This window comes from Thunnus maccoyii, chromosome 22 (assembly GCF_910596095.1).
Source record: "Thunnus maccoyii chromosome 22, fThuMac1.1, whole genome shotgun sequence".
Classification (NCBI taxonomy): Eukaryota; Metazoa; Chordata; class Actinopteri; order Scombriformes; family Scombridae; genus Thunnus; species Thunnus maccoyii.
The window spans coordinates 15,190,997-15,216,244 of record NC_056554.1 but is presented as its reverse complement, the minus strand read 5'-3'; the positions used below and the strand labels follow the sequence as shown (position 1 = coordinate 15,216,244).

At 36.4% G+C, this 25,248-nt stretch overlaps 1 protein-coding gene across 1 annotated transcript; it reads right to left on the bottom strand.

Moving 5' to 3' along the window:
* Positions 1 to 22,186: 22,186 nt before the first annotated feature.
* LOC121889913 (ubiquitin carboxyl-terminal hydrolase 47-like) lies at positions 22,187 to 24,545 on the bottom strand. Its single transcript, XM_042402146.1, has 9 exons — positions 24,454 to 24,545; positions 24,251 to 24,353; positions 24,015 to 24,127; positions 23,635 to 23,705; positions 23,403 to 23,528; positions 23,075 to 23,170; positions 22,577 to 22,708; positions 22,355 to 22,486; positions 22,187 to 22,228 (listed from the first exon to the last, which is right to left on the bottom strand). The coding sequence occupies exons 1-9, from the start codon at positions 24,485 to 24,487 to the stop codon at positions 22,187 to 22,189; spliced, it is 849 nt and encodes a 282-aa protein (XP_042258080.1). The 5' UTR covers positions 24,488 to 24,545.
* Positions 24,546 to 25,248: the final 703 nt, after the last annotated feature.

Genomic DNA, 25,248 nt, shown 5'->3' with positions numbered 1-25,248 from the left:
TAAGAATGGACCCCTGTGGTAAAATTGGGAAGTTTCAGATATCCACTACATTAATACGTTACAAATTGTTGCAGACAACCCCCCAATGTAAGACGGATCAACAGGGAATGTTAAGTGTGACGTTTTTGATGTCTTGCTGATTAAAACATGTTTTGATCAGCAGGAGAAACTGAAAGTACCCAAATGTAGTTAGACCACATTCTTTGAATAAGAATGAGGATGTGGTTATAAATATCCTGGCAGTGTTTGGCAATAAATCAAGCATGTGTTTGTACTGCATTATGATGGTAGGTGTGAAAAACAAGCCAAGCACGAGCCAACGAGCCAAACACACTGTGAATGTTTTAATTCAGAGCAGCTTTAATCTGTATATCTGTCTTTAGAACTGTTTCTCATGACAGAAACTTGTTCATGGAGCTGCAGTCTCTTCTGCAAAAGACAAAAGCAAATCAACATTGGTCAGACAAAAGCTCCTGCTTTTGTTGCTCAGTAATCCTGTGACCTTCAAGGAAGTAATTGGTTTACAGGCCTGAGAGGATTCATGTCAGTCCAAAGTGATTTATATTGAGGCCTACATTCCTCATGCCAGCTTCTGGCATAACCAGGCATAACCAGAAGCTGGCACCCATATATATATATATATATGGGTTATTTTAAAAAGTAAGTCGAATACTTTTGCGACTGATGTTGAGAAGTTCAGGCAGCAAATGTTGTAAAAACACAACCGTTTTGGATTTCGTTAAGTTCTCTGTGAGTTTACAGACACAGACAGTGGTGGGTCTGAAAAGGTAAAAACTACACAAAGAAAAGAACAGCTAGCCTAATTTATAATGTGATCCAATTGCTAGTAACCACCTGCATACAACTTAAACTCAACAGGGAGAGTTCTGGTGATAAAATGAGGTTTCAGAACAGCTTAATGGATTTTACCAGATGATCTTTTAACAAGTCAGACATGTCAGAGGAGCCCAGTAGTAAGATTAGAGTGAAATCTCAAATTCAAATGTGGATCCAAATCATGTGACAAATTATCTGCAGGCACTTTTCTTTGCTTTGGTGTGACTCCTTCACTTCTCATAGGAAAAGATAATTCCGTTTTTTACAGTGAATATCAGTGCTCCTTGTGGCTTAGTAGAGCTTGAAAGTTGGTATAAACTAGTAGACAGATGGCGCCACCTCTTGGACTAAACTGCATGCTATAAGACCTTTGGAGAGGCTTTGAATAGTATTGACATTTTATAATCTCAGTGTAATCATTACTTAGAGTCCAGCATTGCATTATTCAGGAAAAACAACAGCCTACTGTAGCCTACAGCAGGCTGATGTGTTGCTGTCCTCAGTTCTAGTCATACACTAAATATGTAAGGAAAAGGGAAGATGTATCGCAGAGATATTAGAGTTTTAGGGCCACACTGAGAGGAAAAAAATCTGAGATTTAGAGAATAAATTCATAATATTTCGAGAGAAAAAAAACTTGTAATATCACATAGTCATAATATTCATACTTCATCTTTTGGCACATCAGCACCAGATTGTTAGGAGATGGCTGGGAGTGATCGACTATAAGGCTACCGGTGGTTACATCAGATATTACAGTTTTTTTATATTATATGTTTTATATCAGTGTGGCCCTAATACTCCATCATAGTAGGCTACAGGGTCTTTGACATTGAGGAAGAAGTGCGTGTTTGATCTTGTAACATAAACACTGTACTGGGTGTGTGTCAGTCAGAAACAAAAATCATGACATAAAAACCCCACAAAAACTAACTGGAGATGTGGATACTGTCAGATAACAATTTGGAAGACTTAATAGAAGTGAATGTATCTCTTAAGTATGATAAAATAACATTTTATCCTCAGGAGGAGATTCAAGAGGAAAGATGAGCGGCCCCAGAAAATGACCTTCGTGAAAGAACAACAGGCCACATGTTACCTCAGCAGTGTCTTTGAAGTTCTCTTCATGACGACAGAGATCCATGACAGGTTTGAAATACTACAGATGCTTTCATCTAGGGCTGCAACTAATGATCACTTGCATTATTGATTAATATATTGACTATTTTCTTGATTAATTGATTAGTCTTTGATCTTTAAAATGTCGGAAAATATTGAAAAAATGTAAATCACAGTTTCCCAAAGCTTAAGATGCAACTTACAATGTCTTGCTTTGTCCCAGAACCAGAGAATCTTAGCATTTTTTCTTAAAAAAATGACTCAAAACGATTAATTGATTATCAAAATAGTTGCTGATTAATTGCCTGCTGATTGACTAATCGATTCATCATCTAATTGTTGCAGCTCTACTTTCATCTCACATTTGAAGCAAATATGAGAAGCAAGAACACAACTGGAACAGGAAAAATAGTTTTATAAAGTGATACATCTGCATGTATCCAGTAGATGGTGCTGTTTGGTGTGGAGATTATTCCCCCAAAAGCAAATTAAAAGTATTATAATTTTGGTTTCATGAATAAGCCGATGTCAAGAACTTGAGCAGAAATTGAACTTGAGTGCCATGGCATGAGAAAAATGTTGTGAGGAAGCCAAATGCGACAGTTCCTCAGTTTAATGAAAGTTGTAAACTTTTGTTGTTCTGTGCCAACAATCAATTCTAAATTATTGTTCACCAGCTCCAGTACTGCATATGTACTCATGTGCAGAGGTAGGATCACAAAAATACCCAAAAAATTCATTAACAGAAAGCTATGACTGTAATATTAAGAGATCGTTGCTAAATATATTATTTTTCTTCCACTTCAAAGCCACAGAGTGTCACATGCCAATCCAGGAGAACTGAAAGGAGACGAGGTGGAGAAATGTAGTAGAAATATCATCGTACACATCACAACCAGCAGCCTCACCACCATCTCATGATGAAGAAAAAAAACAGGCGGGACAAAGTGAAGATGTTGAGGAGAAGATGAAAACTGAATATAACTACAGTATAAATCAGCTGGGTTGTTGAGAGATATTTTAAAATGTACTCTCCTATTACTTAAACAGTAATTGTACAGACCACAGTAAAATGTTTGTTGCATAAATTCTTATCTTTAGTGAACTGTAAGCCGGATGCTGCAAGGAAGAACTTCTCCTTCTGTGCTATTCAGATTTTGTTTACAGGGATTTTACAGATAAATCATCACAACTGATGTGACAATGATAGACTGATGTTTGAAAATGGATACCAGGGTTTAGTTTTCTGCCCTGACAGGAGATTATGTCTGTATGCTGACATCACTCCTCCCTCAGATGATGTCAGGACCTGGTCTTCCCTCAGACCTCCTACAGAGTTCACTGTAGCCACAGAGCTCTGCTTCACCGCTGCTGTGTGTCTCCTGGCTGCAGTCATGGTGTCTTACAGGAAATGTTGCTCCTACAGGGTCAGGATCCACACTGACCCAGAGGATCACAGTGGTGATCTGTAGCCGTTAGTTGAGACTTTAATGAATTCTTACTTTGTGTGTGACTCATTTGTTGTTTAAATTATTATTTTGATGTGAAACAGAAATAATTTATTCAAGCAAATAGTTTATTTTGACTTTTATTTAACTGGAAGTCAAGCAAAGTTTAAAGGACAAAGAAACAGTAAAATAACATAATAATCAACAACAACCATTGACATAAACAGTAGAAATAACAGACTGAATAAAGATATTATAAAGATAAAAAGGACTAAATAACAATAATTAATATTTTATGACAAAATTAAAAAAATTGTGGAAATTAATGTATCACTACATGAAGATACTTTATATATTATGTAGTAATGTGGTTTAATCTGGTTTTAAAGCAAACTGTATATTTTCTGATAAACTGTTCAATAAGTCTTTGAATATGAACTTGATATGATTAGTTGTCAAAATAAACACCAAAGCTTTGAAACAATAGATTGCGATATAGACAAAGGTTTCCTGGAAAAATTAAAATACTTTTTTCAAACTGAATTGATCAGTTACAGTATATGTTAGATTTGTCATCTTCATCATTCAAGGCTTTACTTTTAAACAGACAGTAGTTATGATGATGATGATGATGATAATGATGATGATGATGATGATGATGATGGTGGCCTCTGCTGCCATTTTCTCTCATACAAAACACACAGCTGTGAACATTCATCAAAGACCACAGTGTTGCATCAACAAACACAGAGTCTGGTGTTGTTAAGATTATTTCCTCTTCCACACAGGTATAGAGGTTTGTCTGGGGGCGACACCACTGGAGCAAGGCCTGAAATATGAACTTGATTTCAAACACTCTCTGGTGGGCTTCAGACACACAAAGCAGAACTCCACCTTACATCGGGGACAGACGATGTTTTTAACTGAGTTCTGTTATGCTCCACCAGTTGGCCACAGGTGGGACAGGCACGGATGGAGGGACAACCAGTGACATCCTTCACAGACTCAAAGATGATCTCTGGACACTTTCTCAGTGTTTCAAGTGTCTGATTGATGCAGTCATAATTTTCACAACGATCTGAACGTGGAAATGGACCTTTCCATTCCCTCGAGCACTGACAGCAGAATCTGTAGACCTTCTTTTTGTCAGCTGTGCAAACTGAGCAGAGGACACTCAGATCATTCAGGTCAGCTCTCTCCACACGAGACTTGCAGCCAGGACACTGTTAAGTTGTGTTGTAAAAAAAGAAAGAAAGAGTATTTTTTTAATTTAACTTTCAATTAAACTTTATTTAATTGAAATGAAAGCTTCCTTTCTATGTAGGAAAATATAAAAATGTTATCTAAAATAGTTAAATAGTCATATTTACCATTTAGACTCTTAATTCTACAACCAGCATGGATTTTATGAAACCCTCTGATGAGTAGTTATGTGGTTTGGATAAAAAGAAGACAGGTTGTAAACTCTCCTGCAACAGAGTGACTGACACAAACACCACTGTTGTGTGAACACAATCGACTTTAAAAACACAGGGTATTAACATCAAACACACCCACAAGATTAAACACAAATTTACATAAAATTATATGCACCATGTACACAATATAATAACCAAGATCACCATGCAGTGAACCTGGTGCCAAGAGGAAGTTATTTCACTACATGTATGATGATGTAATCACAAGGTTTTATTGAGGACTTTCCAATGTGCTGTTGCAAGTGAAACTATTTTAGTGCAGCTGCATGTGTAGACAGTTTCCCACAGAGAATAGCGCCTTATAAAACAAGGGTGTAATCACATGATGTGTATTCTAACTGCTGGTCTAATCTAATCTAACCATGATAATATTAAATGTAGGTGATTAATTTACAGTTTCTAAAAAACTGTCCTGACTTGTGGTTTGAAATGTGACACGATTTGAAAGAGAAAACAAACAGCAGTCTACTGTTGCAAAGTTCACTGTCATGTTACAGCCTCACATGACCCCAAATGAGGAAAATGGTAAACGTTTATATACGTCATCTGAACTGCCAAACCTGTCAAAATGTCCAAAATGATTTGCATTTCTTACATTTTCCAAATTCTGTGAAGCAGGAATAAGTGGTCAGCTCTATATTTTTGTCCATTTAATTGTGATCGTTGCCATTTTATTGCCAACCCAATCGCCAGAACAAAACATTGGCATTGTACCTTTCTGCAAACCATGGATACGTTGAATGTCTACGTTTCAATGTTGGCCATTATCCGTTGAATAATGATGTTTTATGGTGTGACAACGCTGTGGTTAAGGTCTGGTTAGGTTTAGGCACAAAAACCACTTGGTTAGTGAAAGATCATGGTTTGGGTTAAAATAAAACAAAAAATAAAATAAAAATGGCTGAAAATGTCCCAATGTCTCACTAAAAACACCCGGTTTTGTCAATTGAAACAGGAAGTGGGCATTAATTAATTGGTCCAACACTTCCACCTCTTAATAAGAAAGTCATCTCATATAGATCTCATGTGAATTACGTCACTTTGGAAATGTTAATATGATACGTATTACATGTGTTGAAACGTAGATATTCAATTTATCTGTTGTTTGCAGAAATGTACAATGCCAACGTTTTATTCTGGTGACCAGGCTGTTATTGCTATTGCAGCTCCACATTTTAACTCTTTTTTCCTCCTCTTGTTCTTCAGAGTGAGTGTTGGAAAAAGGAAAATGACTCAGCTGAATCAGCTGAAAAGGGCTGGAGCGGAGAAGTCTTTGGCTTTGATAGTCGTCGTTTCTTCTCCAGCCTGAACAGACAGGTGTGTGAGTGTGAATGTTTCTCTGTTTACCTTTTCAGAGTATGAATATGCATCTTAACTCCTTCCTATGTGTAACATTAATGTCCTCTCTCTCCACCTGTCTCTCTTTTAGAGTCATTTTCTCTTGTCCAGCAGCTCTGCAGAGGGTCACTGTTACAGACACAGGTGTACTGGACCTAACAGGTACCAGACCCAGGTGTCTGGTTCTGAATGGGTGGACTGTCCAGCAGGAGGCTCCATTCAGGTAACATGACACAACACTTTATTGAACGTAACTACAGTATAAATCAGTTGGGTTGTTGAGAGATACTGTTCATGCTAAATGCTGGATCAGAGGTATTTTAAAATGTATGTTCCTATTACTTAAATAATAACTGTACAGTATACAGTAATATTTTGAAATATGTTTGACGCATAAGTTCTTATCTTTAGTTAACTGTAAGCAGGATAACTCCAATCCTCACTGTACAGGATCAATGGAAAAATGTGCATCCTGGTGAATGCAATTGGACCCAGAGGACATGAAAAGCTCATCAATCTGTGCGAAAATGAAGAGCAGATGAAGAAGATGACTGTGCAGCACCTAAGAGAGAAAACCGTTCAAGAACTCAAACCATCTACAGGTACATTTAAGGGCACAATGGCTCCTCTACAAGACAGTGCCTCATGATCAAGTGAAGATGCAGGTGCCATCTTTAGGCCCTCTCAATTTAAGTTTGTGCCATAGTGGTGAACAATACAGTGGTCCTGAAACTGTAACAGCTAAATGAAATTCTGCCATCATTAATGTTATTATTTACACCTGTTCTTTTCCTACTGTGTCATAATATGTCTTCCAGGAAAAAAGACTATTTATTGACAGTAAGACTGACACTTTTGCATCTGCATCTGCATGCATCAATGTTGTTTTGTATGAATCATTGCCATCACTGCAGCTGGCACATAGCAGGTATTTACCATACGTGAATAACAAGAATACACTGTAACAAATTTCCTTGTAAAATTACAGTTAACTTCTGGCAGCAGTAGTTATACTTTAACAGTTAATTGGTGTAAAAAATATTACAGCATTTTGCTGTAGAATGTGAGGTTTACAGTTTGATACTGTAGTTAGACCTGCAGTAATACACTGTATTTTTACAGTGTTGCTCTTGTAATTTACATGAACAGTTTCACACTGTAAGTGTTACAGTAAACAACTGAAAAGTTTTCTTCTTATTCATATGAATAAAAACATTATAATGTAATGTATGTAATAATGTAGAACAAATCTAGTACTTCAAGATTTTCAGATTAAGGCTTTTTCCAAATTAATTAACAAACATTTTACTGTTAATTTTAACTATCAAACAATGACAGAGATGACAGCCTTTCAGCTTTGGACCTCAAGGACCTCAAAAGGGAAAAGATTGACCATGTGGACTTTAAAACAACACAGAGGAGTGTATCTGATGCCCCTATTGGCAGTAATCAGTAGGACAACATCATTTGTTTGTGCTTCCCAAACCATTACACATCGGTGTTAAAAATAATCATGTTAATTATGCGACAACACTGTGGTTAAGGTCTGGTTAGGTGTAATCACAAAGAGTGCTTATACGTATAACCAATTTGGACATAATTAATTTTATGATTTACATCTGCGTTATTTCCTACTGCGTTATATTATATCTTCCAGGAAAAGGGACTATTGACAGAAAGGTGGACACTTTTGCATCCCCATCAGCATTTATCACTGTTGTTTTGCATGAATAATCATCATCATTATTATTATTATTATTATTATTATTATTATTATTATTATTATTATTATTACTATTTACCATACTTCTGAATAGTTGAAGTACCTGCTTTTGTTGCTTAGTAATCCTGTGACCTTCATGGAAGTAATTGGTTTACAGGCTTGAGAAGATTCGTGTCAGATCGAAATGTTGTCTGCTTGATTTATTATTTGTTTGAATTGTGTTATGCTAGAAGCTGGCACGGGGTATTTAGGCCTACCATAACCTATTATACCTACCTGTAATAGCTGACATACCTGCTTTTGGTGCTAAATCATTATTTGAATCACGTGAGGTTCTATGGCCTTTAATTGATTTTCAGACCTGAAAAGGTCCTTGTCTTATCAACATTGTCTGCAAGTGTTTTCAGTATAATAGTCTATATGCAGTCAGCACTGCTGAGGAGATAACAGGTGGGATTTCGTTTCATTTGAACTTCCCAAAATGGCAAGAATCTAAGGCTGTCTAATCGGATGCAAATCAACCGATTCAGATTTTTTCTATTGTGCTATTTTTTTCCAAATTGATTTGCAAACATTTTACTGTCTTCAATCAAAAGAATGACAGGACGATAAACATTCAGCTCAACCTGAAAACAAAAGAAAATCTCTATAAAATGATTTTAAATGTGAAAATTACTAGAGTACTTTCTTTGGTTGCAGTTTTTAAAGATTAAATAGGTTTAAATAGTTTAAATAAATAGTAGACAGGTGGTAGGCAAAGTAAAGCAGGTCCTGAAAAGTCATCTGAATGGGAGGAACAAGGTACGCGCCATCAACACCTACAGCCCTGCCAGTCATCAGATACCCTGCCGGTATAATAGGCTGGCCAAAGAAAGGAGTGGCGGATCGAGGGAGGCTGAGGACTAGTGAGTGTCAGAGCCACTGTCCAGGATGAAACAACCAAGATCCAGGAATACATCAGGAAGATGGCCCCCAAAGATGAGCTGCTAAGTGAACACCTCAGGCAGCAGAAACCCGATGATGCAGAGGAGGAGGAGGAACCATCATGGAGGGACAAGCCCTACACGGCATGTACCACCGACAGATAGAAGAAGTGGCTGATATCAAGAAATCCTACCAGTGGCTGGAAAAAGCTGTACTGAAGGACAGCACAGAAGCACTAATCATGGCAGCACAAGAACAGGCACTTAGTACAAGATCAATAGAGGCGGGGATCTACCACACCAGACAGGACCCCAGGTGCAGGCCACTATAGGCTGTGCAAAGATGCTCCTGAGACAGATCAGCACATGATAGCAGGGTGTGAGATGCAGGCAGGAAAAGCATACATGGAACGCCATAACCAAGTGGCTGGCATAGTGTACAGGAACATCTGCACTGAGTATGAGCTGGAAGTCCCAAGGTCAGAATGGAAGACACCTCCTAAGGTGGTTGAGAATGACCAAGCCAAGATCCTGTGGGACTTCCAGATCCAGATGGCAAGCTGGTGATGGTGAACCAACCGGTCATCGTGTTGATCAACAAACAACAGAAGAAGGCAGTGGTGATAGACGTAGCAATCCCAAGCGACAGCAACATCAGGAAGAAAGAACACGAGAAGATCGAAAAATACCAAGGGCTGAGAGAGGAGCTAGAAAGATGTGGGGAGTAAAGGCAACAGTGGTGCCAGTGGTCATTGGAGCACTGGGGGCTGTGACCTACCAACTGGGAGAGTGGCTCCAGCAGATTCCAGGTACAACATCTGAGGTCTCTGCCCAGAAGAGCACAGTCCTAGGAACAGCTAAGATACTGCGCAGAACCCTCAAACTCCCAGGCAAACTCCAGAGGACCAGAGCTTGAGGAAGACACAAAACCCCCCCGGGGTGAGGGGTATTTGAGGTCACTGTGGCCACAGCGCTCTGCTTCACTGCTGCTGTGTGTCTCCTGGCTGCAGTCATGGTGTCTTACGGGAAATGTTGCTCCTACAGGGTCAGGATCCACACTGTCCCAGAGGATCACAGTGGTGATCTGTAGCCGTGAAAAACTTTGAATGTAAACTTTTAGAGTTGACAGTTTAATAAATTGTTACTTTGTGTTTGACTAATTTGTTGTTTAAATTATCATTTTGATGTTAAACAGAAATAATTCAATCAATCAATCAAATATATTTTCACTTTTATTTAACAGGAAATCAAGCAAAGTTTAAAGGACAAAGAAGCAGTGAAATAGCATAATAATAAACAATAAACATAGATATAAACAGTAGAAATAAGAGAATGAATAAAGACATTATTAAGATGAAAAGGGCTAAATACCAATGATAATGAACACTTAATGACAAAATAAAAAAATGAATTAAAGTATAACTACATGAAGATACTTTATATATTATGTAGTTATGTGGCTTAATCAAAAGCAAACTGTATATTTTCTGATAAAATTTCTTTGAATACGAACTTGATGTGTTTAGTTGTCAAAATAAACGCCAAAGCTTTGAAACAATAGATCGTGATAAAGACAAAGGTTTCCTGGGAAAATGAAAATAGTTTTTCACAAATAAAACACTTATTCCAGGTAATTTACAATTTCTGAGTTGCTAAATGCTTCAGACTTACAGTATATGTTACATTTGTCATCTTCATCATTCAGGGTCTTACATTCAAACAGCAGTTATGATGATGATGACAATGATGGCCTATGCTGCTGTTTCTCTCAAATGTAACACGCAGCTGTGAACATTTGTCAAACATGGAAAATCATGTCAAAACAATTTAAAAATAAAATAAAAAATTACAAAATCTGAAAATCCACAAGCCTCATTTTGTGCAAAAATGTGTTTAAAAGTTTATCTGAAGCTAATATGAAGCTTCAGTCGTCCAAATTCATCAAATCAAGTAGATATCTTTCAAAGTTAGAGTTTTTAGTGCCAAATTCATTCTTTTTGTTACTATACTTCCACTGCAGCTCAACAGGGAAACACTGTGTGAGGAAACATAAAGAGGGAATTGTTTTTACTGAAAAGACTGTAAATGTGGCAGATATCCACTCAATTTGTCTAAGTACCTGTTGTCTGAAGCCTCATATAAGTCTCAGATCAACTTTTAAATACATTTTTGCAAAAATAATACAAAATAGCAAAATAATTCAACTTCAGCAACATATGAGCAGCCTGTTGAAATCAACCTGAAGCCAGACTCTGTATAATCAATTATACAGAGTTTGGCTTCAGCACCATTAAACATTCAATAAAAGGCGATACTGAAGAGAAAAACCACAACAGACTGTCCAGAAGTCATGTGGATTCCTGTAAATGTGCAAGAAACTGAAAGTAAAAATCTAATCTCAGTGAACACAGTGACACAGCACAGTTTATTAGATATGTATTCAGGGCGGAGGCCAGGTGATTGAATTCTCAGCCTGTATGAGTCAGTGGAAGAGGTATTTATATCTCAAAGATGTATTTCCTGGTACAAAGTGTTCTTGATATTATGATATGATCTCAGGTGAACTTAAACCAGAAGAACGAGGGGAAAAACACCAGTCACAGATTGTGGTTGTCACTAGACTCTGCCCCAAAGAGGTGACAGATCTGATGATTTTAAGGACAAGTAACATTCAACAGATTATAAATTCATACAAAATTGACATTTTTATCAACACAATTGCATATTTATTGCATATATATTATTTCTCTTAATTTTGTAACTGATAATCTCTTCAACCATCATAATCTGTGACCTTCCACAAAACAATGATTTATTTTGTTTTCTTTTTCTTTTTTAAAATTTTACATAGTGTGTGTTTTTTATTTTTAAAATCACCACCAGAATCTACAAATGACACAGAAATTTAATGACAACACAATAGTTTGGTTCAAAGTGATAAACATTAAATTCAAAGCATCTTATTCTGTGGGCAGTAATGGTTTACAATTATGCTTTTCTATTTAACAATACTGACACCAAAAGGAGAGTTACTATAATTCAGTACATAACAGTAAAATGACAAAACACATAAAAAGTAAAAAATGAAATATTTATACAAACATTTACATTACAGGGTCTGAGGATCGAGGATGTTATATTGCTGTACAGATTGTAAAGTCCCCTGAGGCTAATTTGTGATTTGTTTTTTTATTTATCTATTTATTTTAAGTGATAAACATAAAATCTAAAGCCTCTTACATGAAATTAATATGTGGGCAGTATTAATTTACAAGTGTAGTTTGCTTTGCTGATAAACAATGAGACCAAAATGCCTATTTTAAGAGAGTTAATTTAACACAGTAAAATAAGAAAACATAAAATGTAAAAATACAAAGATTTTCATTGAGTATGTCATTTCCTTTATAAACAATCTCTTGACTGAAATCATATTACACATTGCATTCTGTGCCATCTATTCATATATTTATGAACATTTTAACTAAAAGTAACTCATTAAACCTTTTACATTTGCTGCTCCTGTGGAAAACAGGAAGTGATGCATTTTATATGATCAAAAACCAGCAAAGGTGATCTATTACAAAGACTGAACCACACTGAACAAAGAAAACAGACACTCAAAATACATCAACAAAAAAGTCAAAGGGAAAATATATCACAGTACTGTCCACACTGCTTGATTCCTAACTGATCTCTGGCAAGTACAGAGAAAAATAAAGCATCAATCAATAAATAAAAACATCAAACTTGTGGATCACCATGATCACATGCAGTGTTGTAAAATAACGTCTTTTATCCTCATTAAAAGAATGTATTTTATCTTATTGCAACTCTGAAATCTAGTCTGCATTTTTCTGTTTTCTTCTTAAAGTACAAAAACACCCAGAAGTTTTGTTCTGCTTCTTTTCTTCTTTTCTGTGTTGCTTCAGTGGGACATTGAGATTTTTACTCTTTTGCCATTTTTCCAGCATTTGACTCAATTGCACTATTTGTCTAATTTTCCTCTCTACCTCCTTGTAGAACTGAATCATTTAGCTTTAAATTGCCAAAACCCTTTGACAAAGTGTTCAGTTCATCTTCATTTGGATCCAATTTTCTTATATCTTTACTTTTATCATCATTTAACTGTCTTCTCAAGTTAAACCCAAAGGTTTCTGTTTTCGTATTTATGTTGCTATTTTGAATACTACTATGAGTTGTTTGAACTTTGTTTGGACGGCCTCCACCCTCCATCACATTTTCTGCCACCTTGATCCTTGTCTCAACACCAACATCTTTGTGTCCAATATCCTTTTCCAGTTGCTCCTGTGGTTTGTCCTCCACACCCTCACTACCGTGACTCCCTGATGTTCCTCTCCTTTGTGCACATTCATTGTCTCCTATCTTTCGCTGTCTATTTCCCTTACCATCCGACTTCTCTCCCTCTTTCTCCACCAAATATCTTGAAGAAACATTTAACTTGCCACTGATTTCCTGTTTGCCCTCCTGCTCATCATTTGGTTTGTTCTGTCTAAAGTCATTAGCTGTTCTATTCTCCACGAGAGAATTTCGTCTTGATCTCTGTTCCTCTCTAACATCACCTAATTTTCTACTGTCCTGGTGTGTCATGGATGTGTCTCCCACTTGTGCATATTTACACTCTCTTGTCATTTGTTTCTTGTCTTTCTTAACATCCCTGTTCTCCTCTCTCAGTTGCTCATGTCTGGTAGGTGAAGTGTTACTGATTCCCTGATTGTTTGACATGTTCCCATAAAAATGAACAAGGTCATATATTATGAGCTTTTGATTCACTGATGCCTTTTCTCTTTCATCAGCTCCATCTGTGCTTTTCTTTTCTACCTTAACATCTTTTACCAGCTTCTCATCTCTCTGTCTGTCTAAACAAACAGAATCTTGCTCCTGTTTACCTTCCTGATCATCTACTCGTCTCTTCTCCTCATTTTCCTGTTTCTCCACAGTGTTATGATGCTCTTCTGCTGCTTCCTCATCCTCCTTTCTCTTTCTGGTCTTTACATCACATTGCTCTTTACTATGACTGGTATCAGACTGGGAGCCTCCATTGGCGGACCCCTCCTTGATGTCTTGAGAAATGTCTGTAACTTTCACTGGAAAGTGAAACAAAGATGAAGGTAAAATTAATTCAGACAAACTACTAATGTCCTTCAATCATTCAGACAACACATCAGTGAGCATAATGGAAATGGTTGCTATCTTACCAGTCTTTTTCCTGTAAAACACAAGATAAGCACTGCTGGATCTAGCAGGAAAAACATGACAAGAATGAAATGTCTGTTTCATATTCAGCAAAATGTATGTTGAGGAAAAATAGATGAAAACTTACTTCATAATGTTATCCATCTGTATTGGCTGGTTATCAGGCTGTTGATGATAAGAATAACAAGGTGTTACATGATGAATAGTTTTTTTTGTCATCTGTCACATAACTGCACAAGATGAACTACTGATACTTTGGGAACAATAACACTGGAGTGGAGGTGATCGGTCTTACCAGTCTGGTAACCATGGTATCATTAAAGTTATACCATCTCTCGTCATCCTTGATTGTTGCGGTGTAATGTCCACCTCTCAGATCACCAAAGTGATCAACAAACCCATACAGTTCATATGTCTCGTCCTGGAAACCAGTAGAAAAAGTGTCAGAAATCAGGACCAGGAATATAAAGATTATGTTATAAAATTGTAAAATATACAGTATATACCTCTGGTATCTGTAGGGTGCAGGGAACATCCACACTACATCTGACTTTGACGTAATTCTTGTAAAAGTTGTCAAACTTAAACCTCTTTAACAGCAGCGTCAAAACTTCTGGATGATGCTTCATCACACATTTCTAATTGAAACACAAAAACAATGAAATTAAATGAAATTAAATGTGATGCAATAGAAACAGTGATTATAAGATGATGTAATGTGACAAACTTTACATGACATCATGACCTTTTTAACAAATAAACTCATAATGCGACCCCTAAATCAGAGTTGATTTCACACAAACCATAAAGCATAATTTTCCATCACTTACAATAGTTGCATCAGATTTGGCATCACAGTGATCACAGTACATCTGGTTGGCTCCACTGACATCCAACCCTCTGAAATACTTGTCAATGCCGTCCACCTGAAAAATGCAGATATGTTTCTTGCCCCTGAAATTTGTTAACCAATAAACTGAACAGGTTGTTTGTACACTCTCATCTATATATACACAAGGAGAAAACTTTCAAGCAGATTTCTCTCACTGCAAACAATTATGTCACAGCAGGTGTTTTCTTCACTAGTTGAAGGCAAAACATTTGCTGTGACATCAGTGAGCACTGGGGTGCAGCATGGTTGACAGTTTGAACACATACAGTAGAGGGCAGTGAAGAAACATTCCTCTGAAATACCAACAACTGTGTCATTGCTAGTTTACAATGAAAAAGTTGTTGACAAGCAACAAGAACTAAAACATAAAAAATATTCTGACTTTGTAATTCAGTACAGTGCTGAAATACACTTCATGCCAGCATTCACATGAGCCATTTTTCATCAATCCAATTCAAATCTGAATCATAAAATAATATAAAACAATAATATAATAATATAAAACATCCATTTGTTATTTTTGTGGGTTTTTCCAAACATTTTAAAGCTGAATCCATGAAGCAGTTTCATGGAGCTCTAGCAAAAGTTCAGTCAGGAAGACTATCTTTTGCATGCTCACATCTGTAGATTTATGTCTCAAACCCTCTGTCATTCCCCTCCCTATCGCATGCTTACTCATAATTTCCTCACTGTCATTGCCTGAAATGTCAATTGCGACGTCAGCTGTTCCTAACCAATAGCACGGTGACACACCTTCATTGTCAGCCTATCATATTGCGGCTGTCTTTTCAAATGTTTTCTCCCTCTCTGCCTCAATGCTTTCATGGTGCCGTTTTGCATGTACCACCACCTCCCCATCACCTCCCAGTCTTTGCAGATTCATCACTTCATCACTTCATCAACCTCGGCAGAAGTCATCAGCCACCACCAGTGTCTGGTCTCAATGGGGGGATTTATCTTGCTGCTGCTCGGGACTGATGTCCCTTGATTACAAAATCTCCCTGTAGAGTCTAAGTGCCAAAGACTTTTGACAACATTTAATCATCAACATCATCTGTATGATAAATATTCATTTTGCTTTATTCATTTGTCTCTCCTGACTGAACTTTTTTGGGTTGACAGCATTTACACATTTTTTCACAAACTCTACATCAATCCATGTGTTACATCAACATATACTGCAAGTTTCACTCAATATATAAAATGTTTCTCATTATTTGAAATATCACAAAAGCTCATGTGAATGGTGTTTCACTCAACGGATGAGAGCTCTTACCAAATGTGTGCTGACCTGTATCTAGTCTGGATATAGTATATTTAGTCTAAATCATTTGTCCTGGCAAATATTTAATATATTAAAAATGGCAGCTTAAAAGATATGTGTCCTTACCACACTATAGCCTTTCTTGTCAGAAACGACCAACTCAAGAGGTAGACTCCAAAATGGTCCATGAGTGTCAGTCTCTGTGTCACACTTAGAGCATTTGTTCTGGTGTGTCAGCTGTCCCTGAAATATCTTAAAGAACAAGAACACAGACTGCTAGCATTGTTTTTATTTTTTAAACTTACAGATCCTTCAGTTTCAGTGATGCCTGATTGATGTAATATTATGTTGATACCTGTGATGCCTCAGGACTAGTCAGACTGGTCAGAATCTTCTCAAAGTACTCCGCAGCATCCCGATGTTCAAACACTGAGGGTGGGAAGATTAGAAATCAAATGTGTTTGTCTTTCCATAGAGGGCAAAATAACCATATTGACCATTTTGGCCAACTAAGAAATTATATCAGAAAGAAAAGAAAAATACAAACACCAACTCTGGATTTTCTAGGAGCTGGGACTGTCCTTATATCAGATATGCTGTCTATTAATGAGGCTTAATTTACTGATAACTGTTAATGTGTTCTGCACACAAGATGCAGATATCTAAATCACTAGATATTATTTTAGGCTGTACACTACATGCAGTTTTCCAAAGTAACTGTAACTTTGGTCATGTAAGGTGTAAAGAATATACTGTACCATTGTTGATGCCCAGCTTCTTTGTGATGTTAAAGGTGTAAACTGGATTGTATCTCTTTAAGTCCTCAAACAAGTTTTTAAGATGAAGCTCAAAACACTCAGTGTCAGGATTTTCACTGGTGTGCCTACAGAAAGTAAATACAGACCATGAGTGGTGCAGAACAGCACTAACCTCAGTTCAGTTCAAATAAAGACAACATTATATTACAATATAAGTTTTGTAACAAACCTTTCCACAGCTTCTCTGAACTCTTTGGTCATGAACAACACCTGCAGCACACTGTTCAAGGAAGACGTAGCTCCTTGGTTCACCAAGCCATTATAAACTGTAACTGTAATTGTAAAGCAAATATCATCAAAATACATGTTATTGCAGAACTGTCTTGATATCATTATTGTAAATACAAACCGGTCAAACAGCATGCATTTCTCACCTGGAGTGGTAAACATGCGGGATAAATATGATATGATGCTACTTTGCTGAGCTTTCCTGTCCATTTAAACGTCGTCTGAGCAACTGAGCTCTGCAATTTTACCAACGAAAGGGTAAACTTAAATTCCTCTGGAATAACCGTCACACTTTGACAAAATTCCCACAGATAGCTTAATTGGAAAACAAGTAAGACTACCGTTTGCTATTTTTTAATAGCAAACGCGCAGCCGTCTATGTGTCTGTCTTCAAAATAAGGAACACTTTCTTTTTCACTGAGCACCACCCCCACTGAAATGCTGCATTCTAGGTTTTCGGAATTTTAATAATTACGCACATGACCAATGTTGACGTTTTAATACACGATATATTTCGCCTTTGGAGATGTTCACGGTTTCAGATTTTTATACGTGTGAGAAAAGAGAGGAATACATTTTACTATAAAATTGAGCCTCCTCGTGTGATTATTGCCTCTAAACAAAGTAATGTGCTGATTTTATTCCAAAAACAAAACAGCCAACAAGGTGCTTATTTTTACTGAAACTTGTAAAAACTAACCAAGTTTCCTTACAACTGTTAGTTAAGGGGAGTTTAGTCAAGTAGCCAGTGAATCGTTTTCACCATCGTCAATCGTGTAAACTGGTGAATTAATCTATTGTTACCGTGAAAGCATCATTACTGTGCATTATTTATATTTTACCCGCAATTGACAGTTTTAACTGTCCCATCAGTTAATAAAGAGCATTATACAGCACTACCAACCTAACAAGTAGTTTGGTTTGGCATGCAGCATTAAGTTCTTTCATAGCAAAAGACAGATACAGCTGAATTCTTGATGAATATGTAATCATTAGTACTGAAGCAAATAAAGCATTAATAACACATTCACGTGTCAGCTAAACAACCACCTCCAATATCAAAACATTTCAGATGTGTTGAGACCGAAATCTAATGTTGCTTCTGTCACTGAGTGTGGTATTCTTGGAAAAGACTCATGGTTGTGTGACTTGTAATTAGCCCATTAATGGCCAATGTTAATTATTAATCACCTGATATTCCCAGCAGCTGTGATCAGGACAAGACTTCGTTTACCAGCTCATCTGTTTACTGTTTGTCTGATGCTCAGACACCGCACACCAATTTGTTTCAGTCCCTTGAATTAAGCTATTTGAAGACCTCAGTTTAACTAGACCATTATAGAGTCTATACCTTCAGCACCATTAATACAGTTTAGTGGGAAGACATACAGCGGACTATCTGTCCTGAAAACAAAGGTCAGAATACTTTGTTTTTCACTTGATGATGCTCCTCCTGAAATGCTGCATTCAAGGTATTCAGATATATTGGAATTAGGAGCTGTCCTTTAACCTCCTTCCACAGACACAGACACTATTAAAGGATTTGTTAGATACAGTAAAACTTCCCCATTAATGCCTACAAATGAAGTTTGGTACTGATGGGACTAAACTGAGACATGAATCATCAGAAAGTCTCTTATATTCATTAGCATTTTCCTAAGACTTTTATATTCTTTATGGAGTCAAAGCTATTTTAGCAACAAGCACATCAGTTGCTGATAATATTAGGTGTTTTAAGGTTTTTTATGTCAGACCCCTATATGTGAAGGCAGGGGCTACTAAACCAGATCTTACCACACCTGGAAAGATTTGATTTGCTCATACAGCCTAGAAATGTTTTTTTTTTTTTTTTTTTTTTAGTTGTCATGTGTGGACAGATTCATTATAAAAATATGAAGTTATTTAACCTTGAAAACAATGATCAGGCTGCATTTTAACTGTGAAGTAATCCATGAATGCTACATAGCAGAGACAGAGTCTAATTTCAGCACCATTAAACATTCAATTATAGGAGATTAGAAGAGAAACACACACCTGACTGTCCAGAAGTCAAGTGAATTCCTGTAAATGTGCAAGAGACTGCAAGTGAAAATCAAATCTCACACACAACACAGCCTATGAAATGTGTATTTATGACATTTATGGCAACTTAATTTAGGTCAGGGTTCACTGTGCAGGAATTTCACAGTGGCAGAGGTATCTAGATCTAGATATATTTCCTGGTTCAAGAGTTCTATCAAAGTGTACATAACATTATCTCAGATCAGGTTAAACCAGGAGAACAACAGGAAAAACATGAGTCAGGCTGACTATGGGGAAGATGACAGTGTGAAGGAGCATGACAATAATCCTGAACACAGTCTTGCAAATTGATTCTGTCACAAAGACAAATGTGGTCAAAAGTCTTTAAATGATCAAATCTGGCTGCACCGACAGTGAGAAACAATTTGAATCAGCAAAGTGATTTGCTGTTTCCACCTCCTTGTAGTTCAGTCCACTGATCATTTGTTTTTATTTAGATAACTTGAACATTTATAGTGAAAACATTCTCAACATCTATTTAACATGTTTTCCAACTTTATTCATCTTCCATCAGTAAAATAGTTTCAAGTGTGATTCCCTCATGTCCAACACTCCCCAATAACAACAACTATTTCTGTACAGGTGACAGTCACATGATGTTCAATAGATCATGGTTTACAACCTGTAGCTGAAGTGTGTTAGAAAGAGTGCAGGGAGTGTTTGCAGTGGACACATATCAGAGAGATGATAAACAGGGAGAAGACCATGTGACTCATCAGAGACACATGTATAAAATCACACACAACAAACTTCATTAATGACTTTCCTCTAATTAGTGACTTTAACACAAACACAATGCATGCTGGTCCTTAGTTTCTAAACACCTTGATTTGATGTGATTAGTGAATGAGTGAATTTAGTCAACACATGCATTGTAAAAGTTCCAAAAGTTCATAGAAATTTGGGTAACACTTTAACTTTTACCACTTTCATTTTTAGATTATAACACTACATGTAATTGCATATTTATATCACAGTTAACACTTGTGTCTCTAACTGTTCAATAAAAGTCAATAAGGCAGGGCAATCTCTCCTGCCCTATAAACTATATGACATGTGAGATGAGTCCAAGGCATTTGTTTTTTAATCTTTATGATCATTTTTCAATGTTTTTTTTTAACTTCCATTACAATGTTGAGACATCAAGGTACAATTATTTATTAGAAGATTCCAAAAGTAACATTTCCTTCCTGTAGTACACATTACTCACATCTTACATCACAATTTATACATTCTTTCCAGTGTACTTACATCAATGCAATTTTTTTTTTTTTAAAATCAAAAATAAATTCAGCTCATTTTTGGTTCAAAGTGACACACAAACTTTAAAATTTTTCAACTTTTTATACATATTTTACATAAGTCAGTGAGTAAGGTTCACAACGGTACTTCGCTCTTCAGAATGCTAAGATTAACTGATCTTGCCTAACTGAAAGTGGAAGACAGATTAATACATAGTCTTCTAGTTTTATTCAGTAATATTTCAGAAGAACCCTACTGCTTATAACTTTTTCTCAGGACAGACATGACCAGGAAAAAAGACGGGTTAGGAGGGGTGATGTTACAATTCTTCAACCTAGAACAAATGTAATGAAAAAACCTATTATATGTAGAGCCATTTCTCAGTAGCATAGTTTGTCCTATTTTATTACTCAAGCAACAAGAAAGCTTTCTTGGGTAGAGGCCTGTTACCTTACTGTTAGTATATGCATGTGTGTGAATATATATATATATATATATATATATATATATATATATATATATATACATACATAAAGAGAGAGAGAGAGAAATATGTATAAAGTTTCACATGGTTTTGTTGACATTGTATTTGGTGTGTGTAATGTTTATAGTGTTTTAATTGGGGTGGGGTTAGTGATGTAATTGTATTTATGTATGCATGTAAGTTAAAGCATGTGTATACATTTAAATTCTTAACATGGACCCCAGGAAAAGTAGCTGTTGCCTTGGTAGCAATTAATGATCCAAATAAACAATTAATGATAATAATAATAGTAATAATAAAAAATTAAAAAAAATACTGACATCCTTAGAATTAATTTCCTCTTACACTTTCTTGCACTAGGTCCAGTTGTAATTTCCTCATCTATTACCAGCTTCTCCTCATTTCTCTGTTTGTCCACACAAACAGAATCTTGCTCCTGTTTAACCTCCTGAAATTCACTTTTATTCTGTCTAACATTATCTAATGTTGCTTTACCCTGATGCTTGACATCCTTGTTGTGGTGCTGTTTTGAGGGATTTCTTCCTTTACTTCTCGTAGACTGTTTGTGTCTTGTTGTCTGTTCACTGTTCTGATAATCAGCTGTACTTTTCTGATTGGTTTGATCAACATTGTCTTGTCCCTCACCATGGTTATTTTTCACTATGATCTTTTCTCTCTTTACTGCAGGCTTATCATCTCCAGTCTTTATCTCAGTGTCTCTATTATTATCCACTTTTTTCTTATTATTATTTTCCTGTTTGTCCACAGTGTAACAATCCCCTCCTGCATCCTTTTTCCTCTTTCTGGTATGATTGGAATCAGACTGGGAGCCTGCATTGTTGGACACCTCCTTGTCTGCAGCTTTCATTGGAAAGTGAAACAAAGATAAAAGTAAAATTAATTCAGACAAACTACTAATGTCCTACAATCATTCAGACAACACATTAGTGAGCATAATGGAAATGGTTGCTATCTTACCAGTCTTTTTCCTGTAAAACAGAAGATAAGCACTGCTGGATCTAGCGGGAATATGACAAGAATGAAATGTCTGTTTCATATTCAGCAAAATGTATATTGAGGAAAAATAGATGAAAACTTACTTCATAGTGTTATCCATCTGGAATGACTGGTTATCAGGCTGTTGATGATAAGAATAACAAGGTGTTACATGATGAATACTTTTGCCGTCTGTCACATAACTGCACAAGATGAACTACTGATACTTTGGGAACAATAACACTGGAGTGGAGGTGATCAGTCTTACCAGTCTGGTAACCATGGTATCATTAAAGTTATACCAACTCTTGTCATCCTGGCACTTGATTGTTGCCGTGTAATGTCCACCTCTCATATTACCAAAGTGATCAACAAACCCATACAGTTCATATGTCTCGTTCTGAAAACCAATAAAGGACAGAAAAGACAGATATCAAGTATTGAATTAAAAATGTTTTAAGAAGTAGAAAATAATCTGTATATAGTATACCTCTGGTATCTTTAGGGTGCAGGGAACATCCACACAGCGGCTGATTTTTACATATTCCATGTAACGATAGTCAAACTCGAACCTTTTCAACAGCAGCACTAAAACCTCTGGATGGTGCTTCATCACACATTTCTAATCAAAATACACAAAAACAATAAGAGGAGATGAAGATTAGTTGGTACCTAAATAAGAAGAAACTATTTGTATCACACTTTGTCCAATACATCAATACAATGTGAAATGTGTTGCTCTAATCAGACAGATTATCGGTATAATATGACAGAGACTGAAAATCTGTGTGTTCTGTCCAAAGACTCTTCAGATAACAGGCAGAGTAGGTGAAATATTCCTATCACACCCACATCACTATACATCATCTAGCTACTCAGTGTAAAGTGCAACAGGACCGCTGGTGTTATCAGCTGTTAGCATCAGTTTACTGCCTTGACTGGTGTTCTTAGAGTTCATGTACACAATGAGTGTTTACTTATAACTCACCATAGTAGCGTCCGCTTTGTGATCACACTCATCACAGTACATCTGGTTATCTCCACTGACATCTGAAGCTTTGAAAAACTCTTTAAACCCATCCACCTGAAATACATTCATGGCAACTGAGTTTTACTTGATACATGAAATATTTCCCATCCTGTGATATATCACAAAGGCCCATGTGAATAATTTTTCATGAAATTTTATTTTCCTCAGTCACAGTTCTGAACTAAATGTCTGAAAACATTTAATTTAGTCTGCAAATGGCATATTTATTCCAATAAATGACCTCTGGCGAAATAAAATGTTTTAAAGCTGGCAGTTTTGTTCTTACCACTCTATAGTTCTCACTGTAAGAGTCCTTCAATGCAAGAGGTAAACTCCAAAATGGTCCATCAGTGTCAGTCTCTGTGTGACACTTAGAGCATATGTTCTTATGCGTCAACTGTCCTTGAAATATCTAAAAGAATACAGAGAAAGCTAAAGTGGTATCATCTGAATTTACTCACTAACACTTCACTTAAGACAACAATGTCTGTTAGATTTCATGTTGATAATGTCAATACCTGCGAAGCCTCTGGACTGGTGTGACTTAAAATCTTCTCAAAGTACTCAGCAGCATCACGTTGTTCATGCACTGGAGGTGTAATGAGTACAAATTAAATGTGCTTCTTTACTCGAGGGGTACAGTTATCATGTGACTTTTCAGAAAACTGGTCATTTGTTTAACTTATACTTTATCTGATGACAGCATTGACAGAAGAAACACTATCTCTAAATCTATAAAATGTGTGTATTCTTAATGCAGACTTTAACTGAGGCTTTTCATGTTAAGAACTACTTTAAGATGTTGCTTCATGTAACCAAATGTAAAATGATCAGTTAAAGATTTTTCCATTTTGTCTTTAAACATTCATGTAAGTCTACTTGCTAACATATACTGTACCTCTACTGATGCCCAGTTTCCTTGTGATCTGACAGGTTTGAGCTGTACACTTTGTTAAATTATCAAACAAGTTTGTAAGATGAAGATCAATATTCTCAGTCTCAGGTTGTTCCCTAAACAAAATAAACACATATTGGCCATGAGTAATGCAAAAAACACTGTAGCGTCAACTTAAATATACATGAATAGATAATAAAAGACAAAAATAGCATGGCATTATAAGTTTGGTAACAAACCTTTTCACAGCCTCTCTGAACTCTTTGGTCATGAACAGCACCTGCAGCACACTGTTCAAGTAACATGTAGCTCCCTGGTTCTTTAAGCCATGGTATCTATTGGCTGTTGAAAGGCGACAATCAGTAATGCACGTAAACTACACATCTATCTCCAAAACGTTGTTTTGAATGAAATACTGGCCTTGCAGAGGCGTGTATTTTACCTGGAGGGATAACACTCTTTTTGCTTTCTTTCATTTTGATTCCTTCGATCTGCCGAAAATATCAGTCCACGACTGCCAAATCTTCATCGAGCTGTTAGATTAACAATACAAAGGCACTCCTGAAGATCTTGTTCTCGCGTTTGTCGTGCATGTACACTCGTATCATACAAACCTCGGAATACTTTCTATTTCGCGTAACGCCACACCTACCGGAATGCTGCATTCATGGGTATTGGAAACATTGCATTAGAATCAGGTTTAGCACGACCCACAAGGAAGGTTTATAGTATTATGAGAACCTATTTCAAAACTAAATGATAAAAAATAGAAATGCAAGTAGGATTTGGCTAGTAATGACACATCCTACAACGGTGCTTGCACATTTTGAAAAATTAAATTGCGTAACTGTGTTATTATTTCATCATGAAAGAGCGTTTCAGAATATGATATATTAAGTATCAAAGACCCCCAAGTGTCAAGTGAAATTTGATAAATGTAATTTTGTCAAAGATAGCCCATTTTTTAAAAAACATGGCTGTAATTGTAATTGTTTAATTTTCTGCAATATGTGGAAAAGGCAGGCTATTGTTGTGACAGTTGAATTAATTATTAACACGTTATTTCTTGTCCTCATGTTGTTGGGGACTTGTTAGATATTTCAGGGCCCTCAGGATCCTATCAACCAGAGAATGTACTGCTCTAGTCAAGAATATGTGCTTTGGGTCATTGGCTAGACCTCCTATATCGGCACTAATGGCTTTATGACATGACATAATAATCATTCATGTGATTTCT